Here is a 16,504-nt window from a genome sequence, read left to right as displayed (position 1 = left end):
GGATGCATCCATAAGACAAACCACACAAGCCTATGAATAGTAATTGCAAGTGGAGATGAAATAAGTGTTCCAAAAGCTGGGGGTACAGATGTTTAGTGCTGCAGAACGTCATTTTAGAGATTTGTCATTGTCCAAGTCTGGAAATGTTGCCATGATAAAAAAAACTATTTAATGAATTGCATTAAAACAGACATCAACTCACAAGGCTAAAGCAGACACAACTGCTCTAATAGTCACACATAGTCTCACTAAATTTACACCACCAAAATCCACACACAGTAACACAAAAACATTCGCGAAGGCTCTCAATAATAATATGTCTAAGCAACAGAGACCCCCAAAGCAGAAATGCAAGCAACCTCCATTCCCAAACACAACCCTAATGACACATAATCCACAGACTCAGTGTGCCACTCAACCACAGCCAATAAGGCAAAACAACGTACCCAACACACTAGTCATAGGTGACTCTATGGTCAGGCACACTGATGTCCCACTCACCAGGCTAGACAAGGAGAAGGTTACTGTCAACTGCCTGTCAGGTGCCAGGATCCGCCACATAACCCACGCACTCAGGTCACTCCACACCAAGTACAAATATGACTGCCATTGTCCATGTTGGTGTGAATGACCAGAGATGTACTTCCCTGGACTACATGAAGAGACATGGAAGAGCTTTCCGATCTTGTAGCCCAGGCAGGTATGACCCTAGCCCCGAGTAGCATTCTGCCATCACCCAGAATGATACCGCAGTACAAGGACAAAATGATCGACTTCAACAATTAGTTAAGCTTCTGGTGTCATTCTAAGGGGATCAAGTATCTGTTTGCTTGGGATGACATGGTCGACAGACCACAATGCTTTGCCACAGATGGCCTGCACCTGTCGCCCCTGGGATTCCGGATACTGGCTAAGGCTCTTACTGCCCCTATAGTGCCTTTTTTAGGCAGGGTTCAAATAACAAATTCACCATCATAACAGGAACACGCAAACAAAAACTGAAGGTAATGCTACTCAATGCTAGAAGTCTAAATCTCAAAATGCACTCACTCGAGGCACTTCTTAAAATGGAAAACATTTATATCTCTGCAGTGACTGAGACCTGGTTCAAGGCTCCAGAGAGCACCCCTGCACTACCAGGCTATAACTCGTACCACACTTTTTGGCCATGTAACCTGGACCGAAACACCAAAGGCAGAGGTGTGTCCATATTCATTTAGGATATCCACACCTCCAGGCTAGTTGCTTAGCATAATGCATCAGAGGTTAAGTGCAACTAACTCTGCGCAAAACTGCCATCCAAATTGTAGCTTGCTACAGATCCCCCACCATGCCCCAGGATTCTCACTCCTCTTTTCTTGATGTACTGGAAAATATTAGGGTTCAACCAAACACCCTATTAATGGGTGACTTCAACTACCCCACCATTAAACTACTCGTGTACCAACTCCTTAGCTCAATGCTTTCTGGAATTCATAAACTCCAACGCCCTAGATCAACTTATCCACACCCCCACCAGGGGCAACAATATCCTAGACCTAGTCATTACCAACATGAGTGACCGGTGTTCCACACCTGAAGTCAACCCCTCGTTGGTCCAATATGACCATAAGCTTATCAGCCTTGATATCCACATCCCGCCCCCACCCTCCATTGAGGAAACCACAGTAAAAAATTTCTCCAAAGCCAACTTAATGCTTTTTAAGACAGAAGCGGTGAACTTCATGACACTCATGCAGATGTTCAATGCAGTTACAACTGCTGAATCCTACACAAATGCACTCTATAACCACTTACACGAGTGCATGGATCGTGCTATCCCAAAAAGAACCAAGACGCTATCCTCCAAAAAAAAAAAGGAAGCCAGTCTGGTGGTCCCCTGCCATAAACAAACTGTACAACAGAAGGAAGAAACTGTTGCAAAAGAGAGTAAAATGCCATGAGTGGAGAAGCTCCCTGGTCAGCCTCAGTAAGAAGCTGAGATCCCTTATAAGATCCTCCAAAGCTAGCTACAAAAACAAAAATCGCCACTAAATCCAAGGACAACCACAAAGCATTCTACAGCTATGTCAAGAATCTAGATGGCAACACCCAGATCTGCTCCGAGTTACAGCACAAAGGCATGAAAATTACAGAACCAACTGATATTGCCAACATCCTGGCAGATCGGTTCAGTGCTAACTTTACTCCCCTCTCACCCCCTAAAGGGCCCATATCTATACAGGAAGAATGCAGAGTCCCTGTAATCACAACTACGCAGGTAAAAGCAGCACTCTCTAAAGCCAAAAACACAGCATCCACGGGACCAGACAACATCCCAGGCTGCGTTTTACACAAAACTTCAGAACGAACTGGCTCCCCACTTAAGCACCATGTTCAATAATAGCCTCGCATCAGGCTTTGTGCCCACTGAATGGCACACAGCAACAGTTATCCCACTCCACAAAGGGGGAGCCACCACTGATCCCAGGAACTATCGACCTATTAGCCTGACGAGCCTGGTCTGCAAGGCCATGGAATGTATCATTATGGAACTCGGACAAAGACGTTAGTAACCTCCAGACTCTGGATCCCATCCAGTTCGGGATTGTGAAAGGCAGATCATGCCTCCTGAACCTGATCGACTTCTTTGAGGCAGTCACCAAAGCCGTGGAGGAGGGTAAGGTGGTTCACACAGCCTATCTTGACCTCGTCAAGGCTTTTGACACCATCCCCCATTCGGGAATTATAGCTAAACTCACTAAAGTAGGTATAAATCCCTACGTCACAAGATAGGTTGCCAAATGGCTCACTGACAGAACCCACACGGTAAAAGTTGCAGACTCCAAATATGACCTCAAGGCAGTGACAAGTGGAGTGCCACAGGGTTCCGTCCTGGGACCTCTCCTGTTTGGCATCTACTTCTCTGAAGTACATGCTAACACAGAAGGCCTCTGGCTGATGAAGTTCACAGATGACTGCAAACTAGGAGCCATAGTCAAGTCCCCAAATGATGTGGACATCCTACAGAAGGGCCTCACTGAGATAGATGCCTGGTGTCAGAGCCATGGCCTCAAGCTCAATGCCAAAAAGTGCAGTGTCATCCCCTTTGGTAAAAGCTCTGTACCCATGAACTACCACATTAGACAGTAATCTACTTAACACCGAATGAGTGATAAGAGACCTTGGGACCGAGGTGGACAGTAGTCTCTCCTTCGATAGCCACATCACCACAGTAGTCAGGAAGTCCTTCTACGTAGCACACATCATAAAAGGGTTCTCAATCCAGGACAAAAAAAAAAAAAAAAGGAGGTCATTGTTCCCCTCTATTCGTCACTCAGACCCATTATAGAGTAAAACGCCCCTTTTGGAATGTACCTCACAAGACATCTGCAGCAGCTGGAAAGGCCACAGAAGTACCTCACAAAGAGGATTACTGGCCTCAAACAAATGCCCTACACTGACCGCCTCAAAAAACTCCAGCTTTACTCTGTAGCATATCGCCTACCCCGAGGTAATCTCTGCCTAACATATAAAGCTATGTCAAACCCAGAGCTGTTGGACATGCTACACCTAAAGAAATCACAATCCCTCCAAGCTACATGCTCTAGGGACCTAAGCCTTGTCACCACAATAAACAGGACATGCTGGAGAGATAGATTCCTGTCCCAGAGACTTCCTATACTCTGGAACAAGCTACCAGTCTATGTCAAGCAAAGTTCATTAGCACTCCAAGAAAAATCTTGATGAGTGGATGGGAAATAGGAAATACACCCCAGGGATCACTTCTGTCTCTCTGCTGGATAGTGGCACAGGAAAATAACTTTCTTGGGTGGCGTAAGCTATGGCACCTTGCTGGCTAGGCTTATGTAGGCCCTTGGGCCGATAGCCTAGTACCTACCTATGGACCTATAATTGCTTAAGAAGATTTAAAAGATCCTTTATTCAGCACAGGAAATCTACCATACTCATGTCAGTTCTAAACAAGATATGCATTTCTTTGTTCCTGTAACTTTTTTAAAAATTCTGTACCGAAGAAGACTTCATAAACTCCACAATCTCCTTACTGTACTACTTAATCTTCTCTGCTTTGCACATCTAACTGTGTGGACAGTAAGAATACTCTGTACTGTTTTGTCACTGGGCTGCATCATGGCTAAAAGGAGTCTTGTACAAGACCACTACCCAATTAAAAAAATAAATAAATTCTAGCTTTCTTGGCAGTCTCTCCAGCACCAGCTGTCTGAATTTCTCCATTGTACAGGACTTCACTCATGTCTGTTCCCTCACAGCCCGGAACCTGGAATATGTCAATTTTCTCCTGGCAGATTCAGATGCCTCATGAGTATTACCATTGTCTGCCTACTCCAGATGTTCATCGTGGTTCACTGTTGCAGTCATCACTGTAAGCTTCTTCCTGCTGGCAGCAGCCCTTGATCGGCCAGAGTCCCAAAGTCTGGGTCCGATGTCGGCTGAGGTCGCTCTTTCCCCTGACGTCAGAGCGCCAGGGGTGTAAAGGCCTCAGCCAACGCCATTTTCCTCAGTCTTTCTTGCTGTGCGGTGCCCGAAGCAAAATTCGCAAGTGCCGGTCGGCCGACTCCTACTTTTGGTGATTTTATCTGAAGACTTCTTCTTCCTAAAGCTAAGTACCCCGTTGGGGAAACTTTTTTCTTGCTCCAGTCCGATGTCAGAAAAATAATAAATGTATTTCTTGTGGGAAGCAAATACCTCATAAAGATTTCCATTCATACTATATTCCTTGCCTAGGCTCTGACCACGACATAGCTAGCTGTAGGTTTTGTGCTAGATTTAACCAACGCACAAGCGCAGGTACGATTTTGCCTTCCATTATTTTGGGAGAAGATTTAATTACAATAGGTCATCAGATTCTTATCCGGGTGGAGCACCCAAACGGCGCAAAGATAAAGACAGGCCTCAGAGATCCAAAATGAAAGACATTTCTCTACAAGAGCCAGTTGCCGGTTCGTTGGTCGCCTCGGTCATCCCATGAGGAGCAGATGAGGCCTTCAAAATTTCAACGGACTGGACCTTCGGATAATGCTCCCTCAGATGGGTCCGGAGCCGCTGTGCAGGCACCGGCTTCTGAGGGGGTTTTCAGGCTTACACAGCTTCATGTAAAGATGGCTTCAGTTTTACAGCCAAAGAGAAAGACTAAGGCTCCAGCAAAGACAAACAAACAAGCACAGGCTTCTTCAGTTCAAGGCCCTAGACCTCAGGGGCAGATACTTAAAATGGCCGAAGGCCTGTTGACTATGATCAGGGGTTCCCTTCCCCCTCCTGACAAAAGGCCTAGGTGAGAGCCAGATTATGATTCATCAGATCAGGTTTCAATTTCTTCTGCTTCTTCCTCTCAGCAGGATTATGCCTTCCTTCCTTAGGAGGATTCTGATGCTGAAGAATCCCTTCCTTCAGCTTCTCCTCCTGAAGATTATTCTTTTGGGGAAACCTTGCATGACATGAGAGAGCATTTCCACTTGGAAGGGCAGGAATACTCTGAATCCAAGAGAAGGCTTAGAGATTTTCTTCTTCTTTCCCAGCATAGGCCCCTGGCTATCCCCCCTGTCTTGGGCATTGTGGATGATGTTTTTACAGAGTCTATCCTCTCTCTCCTGATTCCTTTCCTCCTGCTCCTGTCAAACCAGATAAGTATTATAGGGTTCCAGATTCTCACAAATTCCTTTTTAAAAATCCTTCAGCTGATCCTGAAACTATTTCTCAGGGCCCTAAGGGTGTTAAAGCGGCCTCTGCTAAGAACCCTATTCCTTCTGACAGAGTCCAGAGCCTTGGAAAGATGGGGCAAAAAAGTCTATACTTCCACTACGTTGTACGTTGTCTATTAGAGCTTTGAATTGTCAATTTCATATGTTGAAATATCAGCAATACCTTTTGTCTGTGTTGAGGCAAAAGATGTCAGCTGTTTCTGGTTGTGCAGAAAATAAGGAGCTACAGGATTTGTTGCATGCTATTGAGCAGGTGGGTAAACATACCTTGCACTGTGGTTTTGATTCTTTGGAGGCTTCTTGCAGGGCTGCAGCTACTGGCACAGTTATTAGAAGGCATGCTTGGTTAAGGGAGCAAAGTTTGCCAGATCAGGTTAAGGCAAAACTGTTGGATGCCCCTCTACAGCACAATGTTTTGTTTGGGGCCAAAGCCGAGGAGTTATTAAAGAAAATGGAAGACAAGGCCAAATCTATGCAGATGATTAAAGATTTTCTACAGGTGCAGCCACCTAGATTTAGCAGGAACTGGCCAGCTAAGCCTTGGTCCTTTCCGACCTCGGACAGACCCCAGAGAGGCAGATACAGACGTTCCAGACGTAGAGAACAGGCACAGACCTCTTTCAGACCCAGGCAGTGGAGTGCTCCCTCTCCCAAGGGTGGAGAAGATAGGTCACAACCTTACAGGAAACAGTGATCACAATTTTGCCTTGCCTCCAGCGGGAATTTCTTTGGTGGGCCGAGGCCCGTCTCCAGAACAAGGGAAAGCCTTTCTGTCCCACTCCAGATAAAGTGATAATGACAGATGCTTTGGACTATGCATGGGGAGCCCACATGCAAGGGAAATGTCTTCAGGGTGCCTGGGCAGAGGACCAAATGCACCTGCACATAAATTTGAAGGAAATGCTAGCTGTACAGAATGCCCTGACAGCTTTCAAGGATCTTATTCTACCAGGGCAATTACTGATAAAGACAGACAACACCCTCTCATTCAGCTGGAAAAACCTCTCAGTGTATGAACCTCTCAGTGTATGCTTTTCCTCCATTGCTTCTTCTACCAAGGGTACTTCTGAAGATCAAACAGGACAACCAAAAATGATTCTACTGGCTCCCAAATGGCCTCAACAATTCTGGCATTCAACCCTGATGAATTTGGCTCAGGGTCCGCCCTGGATTCTACCTCAAATTCCACATCTACTGTCTCAACAAGACGGCCGGATTCTGCACAGCCATGTCAAAACACAATCTAGCAGCCTGGCAGATCCGGGGGCTATAAGCAATTCTACCCTTACCAAACAGGTAATGGATGTAATTCTTGAAGTTAGAAGGCCCAGCACCAGGAAATCTTATGCAGGAAAATGGAAAAGATTTTGCATCTGGAATCAGGCCCAGGGTTTTGATACTACAGTTCCAAACATCCCTCTGATTTTACAATACCTAACAGAGATGTTGCATAAGGGCCTATCTTTTTCATCTATCAAAATACATGCCTCGGCTATTTCTGCACAATACAATACGGATCCCCCAATTTTTTCTCATCCGTTACTTAAACAATATCTCAGGGGGGCAAAGAATATCAGACCCCCTAGAAGAGCTCCAGTTCCCGCTTGGGATCTCAACTATGTTTTGGAAAAGCTAACTCTGCCTCCTTTTGAACCTGCGGCTACCACAGATTTAAAGTGGTATCTTGGAAAACTGCTCTTCTTTTAGCAATAACCTCTGCCAGAAGTGTTTCGGAATTACAAGCACTCGTGGCTGTGGAACCCTTCATTATTTTTCATCAGAACAGGGTTTCCCAGAGGACTAACCCCACTTTTATGCCTAAGGTGGTTTCTAAAGTAGCCTTGAATCATACTATTCATTTACCTACTTTCTAACCTAATCCTCAAAATGAAGGAGAGAGAATTTTGCATTCTTTAGACATACACAGGCAGCTTTGCTTTTACCTAGACAGGACCAAGATTTTTAGGAAAACTGACCAATTGGTTGTAGCCTATGCTGCTACATCACAAGGAAAAGCAATAACTAAACAAACTATTTCTAATTGGATTGCCCACTGCATCAGGTTCTGTTACTCTCATCATGGCAAACCAGTTCCTATTAACATTAGGACACATTCTGCCAGAGCTGCTGCTACTTCAGCAGCCTTCCTCAGTGGAGTTCCTACCAAGGAAATCTTAGAAGCTGCTACTAGGAGTTCTGTACATACCTTTTCTAAGCACTACAACCTCCCTCTCTACTCTAAATCTAGGGCAGGCTTTGCCTCTGCAGTCCTGCAGGGCCTTGTAGCCGCCCCTTCTGTACCATGTCCAGCCACCCTTTCTTAGCTTTGGGATTCAACCCTACAGTGATGACTGCAACAGTGAACCACGATGAACACAGTACAGTTGTGTACTCTTACCATAAATGTAGATGTTCGAGTGTGTTCACTGTTGCAGTCTGGGTTACTCTCCCTCCTATCCCCACTCTCCCTCCTATCCCCTCTTTTGCTGTTTCTAGGAGTACTGTCTGTGTTTCCTTAGCACTACTCTTCCTCGGAGGTATATTTGCTGGTGATTTTTGGTTATGTTCTACTTTGATGCATGCTTATTCTTCTGACTAAGCTATTGGCCTTTTGTTTTTGGGCACCGGACATCGGGGGCAAGAAAAACTGAGGAAAATGGCGTCGGCTGAGGCCTTTATACCCCTGGCGCTCTGACGTCAGGGAAGGAGCGACCTCAGTCAGCGTCGGACCCAGACTTTGGGACTCTGGCCGATCGAGGGCTGCTGCCAGCAGGAAGAACCCTACAGTGATGACTGCAGCAGTGAACACACTCTAACATCTACATTTATGGTAAGAGTACACAACTGTACTTTCTTCATTTTCTATTCCTGTCTCTAAACTCAACCTCTATGCAAGTTTTTTTTTCTTTTCCATAGATTCGCACATCATTCCACGTTTTTTGCTTTACTTGTGCATCTGTCTTCCTTTCAGCAACACAAAAATTTTAAACATTTCCAATTGTCTAGCCTCTCTATTATTTAGATAGCACTACTTTCTTAGCATTGTTTTCATACATGTGACTCAAAACATACTTATCTTTTTTAGTTAGAAAGAAAATACAGATCTCAAACTGCCCTATAAATGTTGAGAAAGATTCAAAAGAGAGCCGCTGCTTTTACCGAGTTAGAAAATTCTCTGTAATATTCTCTGTAATATGCACTTTTAAGAACAGCATTTCTACAGCTGTAGGAACTGTGGAGACCTACAAGGCCAAATAAGCACCATCTATCCTTCACCTACATATCCCATACAAAACCCTGCCTAAGGTTTCACACATACACCAAGGGAATACCAGCTATTTACAAAAAAAATAAATAAAATAAAACCAAACCCTCTGGGGTCCTGCTCAACTGAAAGAGCTCCTTATGGCCTATACTCCAGCTTACTAGTTATGTTCAGGTCACAATGGGGTAGTTAATAACTACCAGTATCCACCTAGAAATAGAAGGAAAGGGTTTCTTGGCTAATTCAGTAAAGTCCTGTGGCATTCACTAGTTCGTCTGCTTTAGGGTAACTTAACTATATACTTCTTGCAAGTAGTCTCTTTAAATGAGGAGACTAATGTGTTTGTTATTTATTTATTGCTTAAGCTACTTTTAACTTGCAAGGTACAAGACTAAAAAAGAAGTCAAGTGCAGATACTTTAAAAATCTGCAGCAGCAAATGAACATTTGGTTATGGATAAAGATGATCAAATTACTTCTCACAAACTGACCTTGAGAAGCAGGAAGTATGCCGAAAATCAAAAGGGATGTTCAATCACTTTTTAAAGTTGGTCCATCAACAGCAAATGATAGAAACTAAATGGCAGTGGTATACAACATAGGGGGGCAAATGCAATAAGCTGCCAAACCAGTTTCTGCAAGGTGGACCATCCACAGAATCAGCCTCAATTTTGCAGGTAAAATGTCAGCACAAACATTTCTCTGTTGTGAACCATTCCATCTCATCAAATATATTTAAGATAGAATAACAATACATTTTGAGCACTTTACTTATTGGGTAATATTAACTGCAAAAAAAGTTAATTACAAGAAAAGCAAAAACTATTATTCCTAATCTGGCTGCAATTAATCTAAACTAACTTGAAAGGTGAGCCCCAAAATAATACATAACGGATACCCTATAGTCAAGATTAATTCTGCCTTGATATTAATGTGTGGCCACTGAAAAACTGGATGCTACCGAAAGAGTCTAGGAGGGCCTGCAATCTCCCACTCTGCAAAATACTTAGAATATATCAGTGCAACATATGTCTGTCCCATCATGTGCAGACTATGTCCATTCCTACACGCTTGCTTATATCAGGATTATTACATGGATTACAAACACCCAGTAGCTCATCTACACTTATTAAACCATATTAATTTATGTGAATTAGCTTGTGCAGTTACCAGTTAAATAGCTACTTCTCAATGTGTTATTTAAAATTTAAATATTTCTGTCTTACCACTCATACTTCTCTCAATTTTATTATACACCATAAAAAGAGATCCAGAAAACTCTGGACAAAACCTGTTGTGCAAGTACATCTGTTTGAACTAGAAACATTTCAGACAATGCACAGGCATAACAATAAACAAAACCACATGCAAGGAACAAAAACACTGGCCTAATCCACTTCTCACTAGTGTTAAAGGCATGGCCAAGAGTCAAGGATAACACACTACTAGGTCAAACATTCAAAAGGATTAACAGATCGATTACAATGCCTGCATCCCCTTTAGCGATCACAACCAAAGCACTTATGACCCATCATGCTCAAAACATTTCTACAGTGTATTACAGCAACTTCCTCATAAAGCTGGTATCAATGTAGTGCCTGGACAAAATGCTTTCAAGGACAAAGTGTTAAAGATATTGTATAACAAGTACCTCACTGATTTACAACTCGCCCATAAAGAAAATACTTTAAAGCAGAGTTATACCGTACAGCATACTGCTCCATACCATAAAGCCTTAACTTGCAAGAAAATATTAAAGGATGAAGAGGAAGCAATATGGATACCTTAAAAGTTTCAGTCCATATTTACCATACAGGCTTAAATGGGAACAACAGCTTTTAACAGAGTGGCCCATACCTCACAACTGTACAGATTTTCACAGAATGCCCAGAGTTTTACCTCATATTTTTGGTCTTTTTCTCATAAAATTGTGGTTTTCTGGAAAATCAGGAGTCAGAAAATAATGACAGATAATGGAGTTTCAGACTTTACAGCTTTCAGAATATACATGCTAATGCAAAACCTGTGATTCTATCAACTTTCTAAGTTTTTGAGCCCCTATTTTTGAGCCTCCCCTGGACAAAATGCTTTCAAGGACAAAGTGTTAAAGATATTGTATAACAAGTACCTCACTGATTTACAACTCGCCCATAAAGAAAATACTTTAAAGCAGAGTTATACCGTACAGCATACTGCTCCATACCATAAAGCCTTAACTTGCAAGAAAATATTAAAGGATGAAGAGGAAGCAATATGGATACCTTAAAAGTTTCAGTCCATATTTACCATACAGGCTTAAATGGGAACAACAGCTTTTAACAGAGTGGCCCATACCTCACAACTGTACAGATTTTCACAGAATGCCCAGAGTTTTACCTCATTTTTGGTCTTTTTCTCATAAAATTGTGGTTTTCTGGAAAATCAGGAGTCTTTTACCTCATATTTTTGGTCTTTTTCTCATAAAATTGTGGTTTTCTGGAAAATCAGGAGTCAGAAAATAATGACAGATAATGGAGTTTCAGACTTTATAGCTTTCAGAATATACATGCTAATGCAAAACCTGTGATTCTATCAACTTTCTAAGTTTGCAAAGTGTCTATTTTTGAGCCCCTATTTTTGAGCCTCCCCTGGACAAAATGCTTTCAAGGACAAAGTGTTAAAGATATTGTATAACAAGTACCTCACTGATTTACAACTCGCCCATAAAGAAAATACTTTAAAGCAGAGTTTTACCGTACAGCATACTGCTCCATACCATAAAGCCTTAACTTGCAAGAAAATATTAAAGGATGAAGAGGAAGCAATATGGATACCTTAAAAGTTTCAGTCCATATTTACCATACAGGCTTAAATGGGAACAACAGCTTTTAACAGAGTGGCCCATACCTCACAACTGTACAGATTTTCACAGAATGCCCAGAGTTTTACCTCATTTTTGGTCTTTTTCTCATAAAATTGTGGTTTTCTGGAAAATCAGGAGTCAGAAAATAATGACAGATAATGGAGTTTCAGACTTTATAGCTTTCAGAATATACATGCTAATGCAAAACCTGTGATTCTATCAACTTTCTAAGTTTGCAAAGTGTCTATTTTTGAGCCCCTATTTTGAGCCTCCCCTGGACAAAATGCTTTCAAGGACAAAGTGTTAAAGATATTGTATAACAAGTACCTCACTGATTTACAACTCGCCCATAAAGAAAATACTTTAAAGCAGAGTTTTACCGTACAGCATACTGCTCCATACCATAAAGCCTTAACTTGCAAGAAAATATTAAAGGATGAAGAGGAAGCAATATGGATACCTTAAAAGTTTCAGTCCATATTTACCATACAGGCTTAAATGGGAACAACAGCTTTTAACAGAGTGGCCCATACCTCACAACTGTACAGATTTTCACAGAATGCCCAGAGTTTTACCTCATTTTTGGTCTTTTCTCATAAAATTGTGGTTTTCTGGAAAATCAGGAGTCAGAAAATAATGACAGATAATGGAGTTTCAGACTTTATAGCTTTCAGAATATACATGCTAATGCAAAACCTGTGATTCTATCAACTTTCTAAGTTTGCAAAGTGTCTATTTTGAGCCCCTATTTTTGAGCCTCCCCTGGACAAAATGCTTTCAAGGACAAAGTGTTAAAGATATTGTATAACAAGTACCTCACTGATTTACAACTCGCCCATAAAGAAAATACTTTAAAGCAGAGTTTTACCGTACAGCATACTGCTCCATACCATAAAGCCTTAACTTGCAAGAAAATATTAAAGGATGAAGAGGAAGCAATATGGATACCTTAAAAGTTTCAGTCCATATTTACCATACAGGCTTAAATGGGAACAACAGCTTTTAACAGAGTGGCCCATACCTCACAACTGTACAGATTTTCACAGAATGCCCAGAGTTTTACCTCATTTTTGGTCTTTTTCTCATAAAATTGTGGTTTTCTGGAAAATCAGGAGTCAGAAAATAATGACAGATAATGGAGTTTCAGACTTTATAGCTTTCAGAATATACATGCTAATGCAAAACCTGTGATTCTATCAACTTTCTAAGTTTGATAAGTGTCTATTTTTGAGCCCCTATTTTTGAGCCTCCCCTGGACAAAATGCTTTCAAGGACAAAGTGTTAAAGATATTGTATAACAAGTACCTCACTGATTTACAACTCGCCCATAAAGAAAATACTTTAAAGCAGAGTTTTACCGTACAGCATACTGCTCCATACCATAAAGCCTTAACTTGCAAGAAAATATTAAAGGATGAAGAGGAAGCAATATGGATACCTTAAAAGTTTCAGTCCATATTTACCATACAGGCTTAAATGGGAACAACAGCTTTTAACAGAGTGGCCCATACCTCACAACTGTACAGATTTTCACAGAATGCCCAGAGTTTTACCTCATTTTTGGTCTTTTTCTCATAAAATTGTGGTTTTCTGGAAAATCAGGAGTCAGAAAATAATGACAGATAATGGAGTTTCAGACTTTATAGCTTTCAGAATATACATGCTAATGCAAAACCTGTGATTCTATCAACTTTCTAAGTTTGCAAAGTGTCTATTTTTGAGCCCCTATTTTGAGCCTCCCCTGGACAAAATGCTTTCAAGGACAAAGTGTTAAAGATATTGTATAACAAGTACCTCACTGATTTACAACTCGCCCATAAAGAAAATACTTTAAAGCAGAGTTTTACCGTACAGCATACTGCTCCATACCATAAAGCCTTAACTTGCAAGAAAATATTAAAGGATGAAGAGGAAGCAATATGGATACCTTAAAAGTTTCAGTCCATATTTACCATACAGGCTTAAATGGGAACAACAGCTTTTAACAGAGTGGCCCATACCTCACAACTGTACAGATTTTCACAGAATGCCCAGAGTTTTACCTCATTTTTGGTCTTTTTCTCATAAAATTGTGGTTTTCTGGAAAATCAGGAGTCAGAAAATAATGACAGATAATGGAGTTTCAGACTTTATAGCTTTCAGAATATACATGCTAATGCAAAACCTGTGATTCTATCAACTTTCTAAGTTTGCAAAGTGTCTATTTTTGAGCCCCTATTTTTGAGCCTCCCCTGGACAAAATGCTTTCAAGGACAAAGTGTTAAAGATATTGTATAACAAGTACCTCACTGATTTACAACTCGCCCATAAAGAAAATACTTTAAAGCAGAGTTTTACCGTACAGCATACTGCTCCATACCATAAAGCCTTAACTTGCAAGAAAATATTAAAGGATGAAGAGGAAGCAATATGGATACCTTAAAAGTTTCAGTCCATATTTACCATACAGGCTTAAATGGGAACAACAGCTTTTAACAGAGTGGCCCATACCTCACAACTGTACAGATTTTCACAGAATGCCCAGAGTTTTACCTCATTTTTGGTCTTTTTCTCATAAAATTGTGGTTTTCTGGAAAATCAGGAGTCAGAAAATAATGACAGATAATGGAGTTTCAGACTTTATAGCTTTCAGAATATACATGCTAATGCAAAACCTGTGATTCTATCAACTTTCTAAGTTTGCAAAGTGTCTATTTTTGACCCCCCCCCCATTTATGATGTTGTCCGGATTTCTTGCTCTAAGAGGTTGAGAGGTATAAATTATTGTCTGCAGTAGATATCTAAAGATGAACAACTAGACACCTAGTTCATAATAAAGTTTCCACACAATAAAGGAAAACGGTTCATTAAAAAAAAAAAATCACAGATCCCTATAATCTTACACCACATTTAACAACGAATAAAAATTATAAGCAATGGGTATAAACAGAACGACAATCGAAAACAAATGTTTAATATGTTTCTGACTGACTGCCTAACAAAATTTACACGGCCAACTTCCTGCACAATATATTAATCAGAAAAACCTTCAGGGTTAGAAAGAAGGAACAAATGAGGAAGGAACAGACACGATACCGAAAGACTAGAAATAGGATCTACAATGAATTACTCAGGACACCGTCAATGACATGCCTGAAAAGGCATACATAAAACATGGAATTAGTCCAGTAATACCACTGCTTCATTTACCATACATTAAAAAAACGTTTACCCAATAAGCAGTCAACATACGAATACCTTTACTACTGATTTCAAAGAAAATTATGTAAACCGAACGATAATTGCTGTCATTGCCATAGACCACAATTACTCAAAAAAAAGAGACAATACCAAAATTAGACAAGACCATGAACACAACTCCTAAGGCTTACCATCTATCCAGACAGCTAACAGAATGACCAACATCCAATTGGCCTCTCCAGACATGGCCAGCCTCCGCACTATACTGCAGGTTGCCATTATCCCTACTTCACAGCCCTGCCGATGTCAACTCCAAGGAATAACCACCCCAAGTCAGCTGACTTCCACTATTTTTATTTAGCGTATTACTAAAAGAGCATGACAACTGCCTACGTAAACAGAACGCGAGGAGGAGCTTTTCCGTAGTGGTATCACGACAGTAGTTTACGACATCCTCTTATAAAGCAGCTAACTTGGAAAGTGGGTGTTCGTTTTGAGCAGCAAGTTTTGCGTATTAGTGTAAAAAAAATGCGCTGTGATATTTTTATGCCAGTAAAGTCATAGCTTTTCGCTGTCACTGATTTTGACTGAAATGTTAGCTCTGTTCCTCTTAATCTCTCCTAAAGCTGGTGACCTTTGGAGAAAAAAACGCAAACTGCAATTATTAAATAAAGACTATAGTTACAATTAGAGACTTCAGAAAATATCAAGCAGAGTACCTCTTTATCCCTTTTTAAGTTCAACCCTGGATAACTGGATGGGAAATAGAAATTACATCCGTGGGGTTCCACCCGTGTCCTTGCTGGACAGTCAGGAGCATCAGGTGCTGATTTGTCTAAACATGGGCTAAACTCTTGGCTAGGCCCAATAGCCTAGTAACTTCCTATGATTTTAAAGGCATCCCTGATTATTTCTGAATTTGCCCCGAACTCGGTTGAGATTCTTCCCCGATTTTTTGAGAGCTAGGAGTAAAGTTGATTGTATTTGTAGAACCGGCGTGTTATCCGCTTGGACCTCGCAACATATCCACGGACGTTCAGTATTTTAGTCGTGATCGTTGCAGAATGGTTGTGTATTTACAATATTTTTAAGACTCTACTCTACAAATTAGTTAGCTGTGACATGAATCGCTTACGGTTTAATGTGCTGCGTACTTCCACTATTGATGATGCTTCTTTCTTGCTAGGTTGTTCCTAATTTTAAAGGGCTAAATCTTTCTGATTAAATTGTTTGCTTTTTTAATTTATGTTAAAAATATTGTATTATTGTGTATGTGATTTGTTTAAAATCAGTTACTGCAACTACTGTTAAGGGCAGGGTCTAGTCTGTTAAGTCCAGTGTACAGAATGTTTGTGAATGCGAGAGTGAGTGGCTTTATGTGTAATTTTGACCTCTCTTGTTCACTTAACCTAGCCCACAGGTCATCCATGGCTATGACTGAAGAGACTGTTGGTCCTGCTCATTTATATTGTGGACAAGTTGGAAATGGCCCCTTGCA

At 41.1% G+C, this 16,504-nt stretch overlaps 1 protein-coding gene across 1 annotated transcript in view; it reads right to left on the bottom strand.

Annotated features, from left to right (window-relative positions):
• ATP6AP2 (ATPase H+ transporting accessory protein 2) overlaps positions 1-15,385 on the bottom strand; it is a gene marked incomplete in the record, with an annotated part of 523,956 nt that extends 508,571 nt beyond the window's left edge. The window contains 1 exon segment of the mRNA XM_044072316.1: positions 15,198-15,385. Coding sequence (XP_043928251.1) covers positions 15,198-15,285 — 88 coding nt within the window.
• Between the last annotated feature and the right edge of the window lie 1,119 nt (positions 15,386-16,504).

The sequence above is a fragment of the Protopterus annectens genome, chromosome 5.part0 (genome assembly GCF_019279795.1).
Source record: "Protopterus annectens isolate FY-2018-M chromosome 5.part0, PAN1.0, whole genome shotgun sequence".
NCBI lineage: Eukaryota > Metazoa > Chordata > Ceratodontiformes > Protopteridae > Protopterus > Protopterus annectens.
Note: the sequence above shows the minus strand (reverse complement) of the source record. Positions and strands in the feature narration are given on the sequence as shown.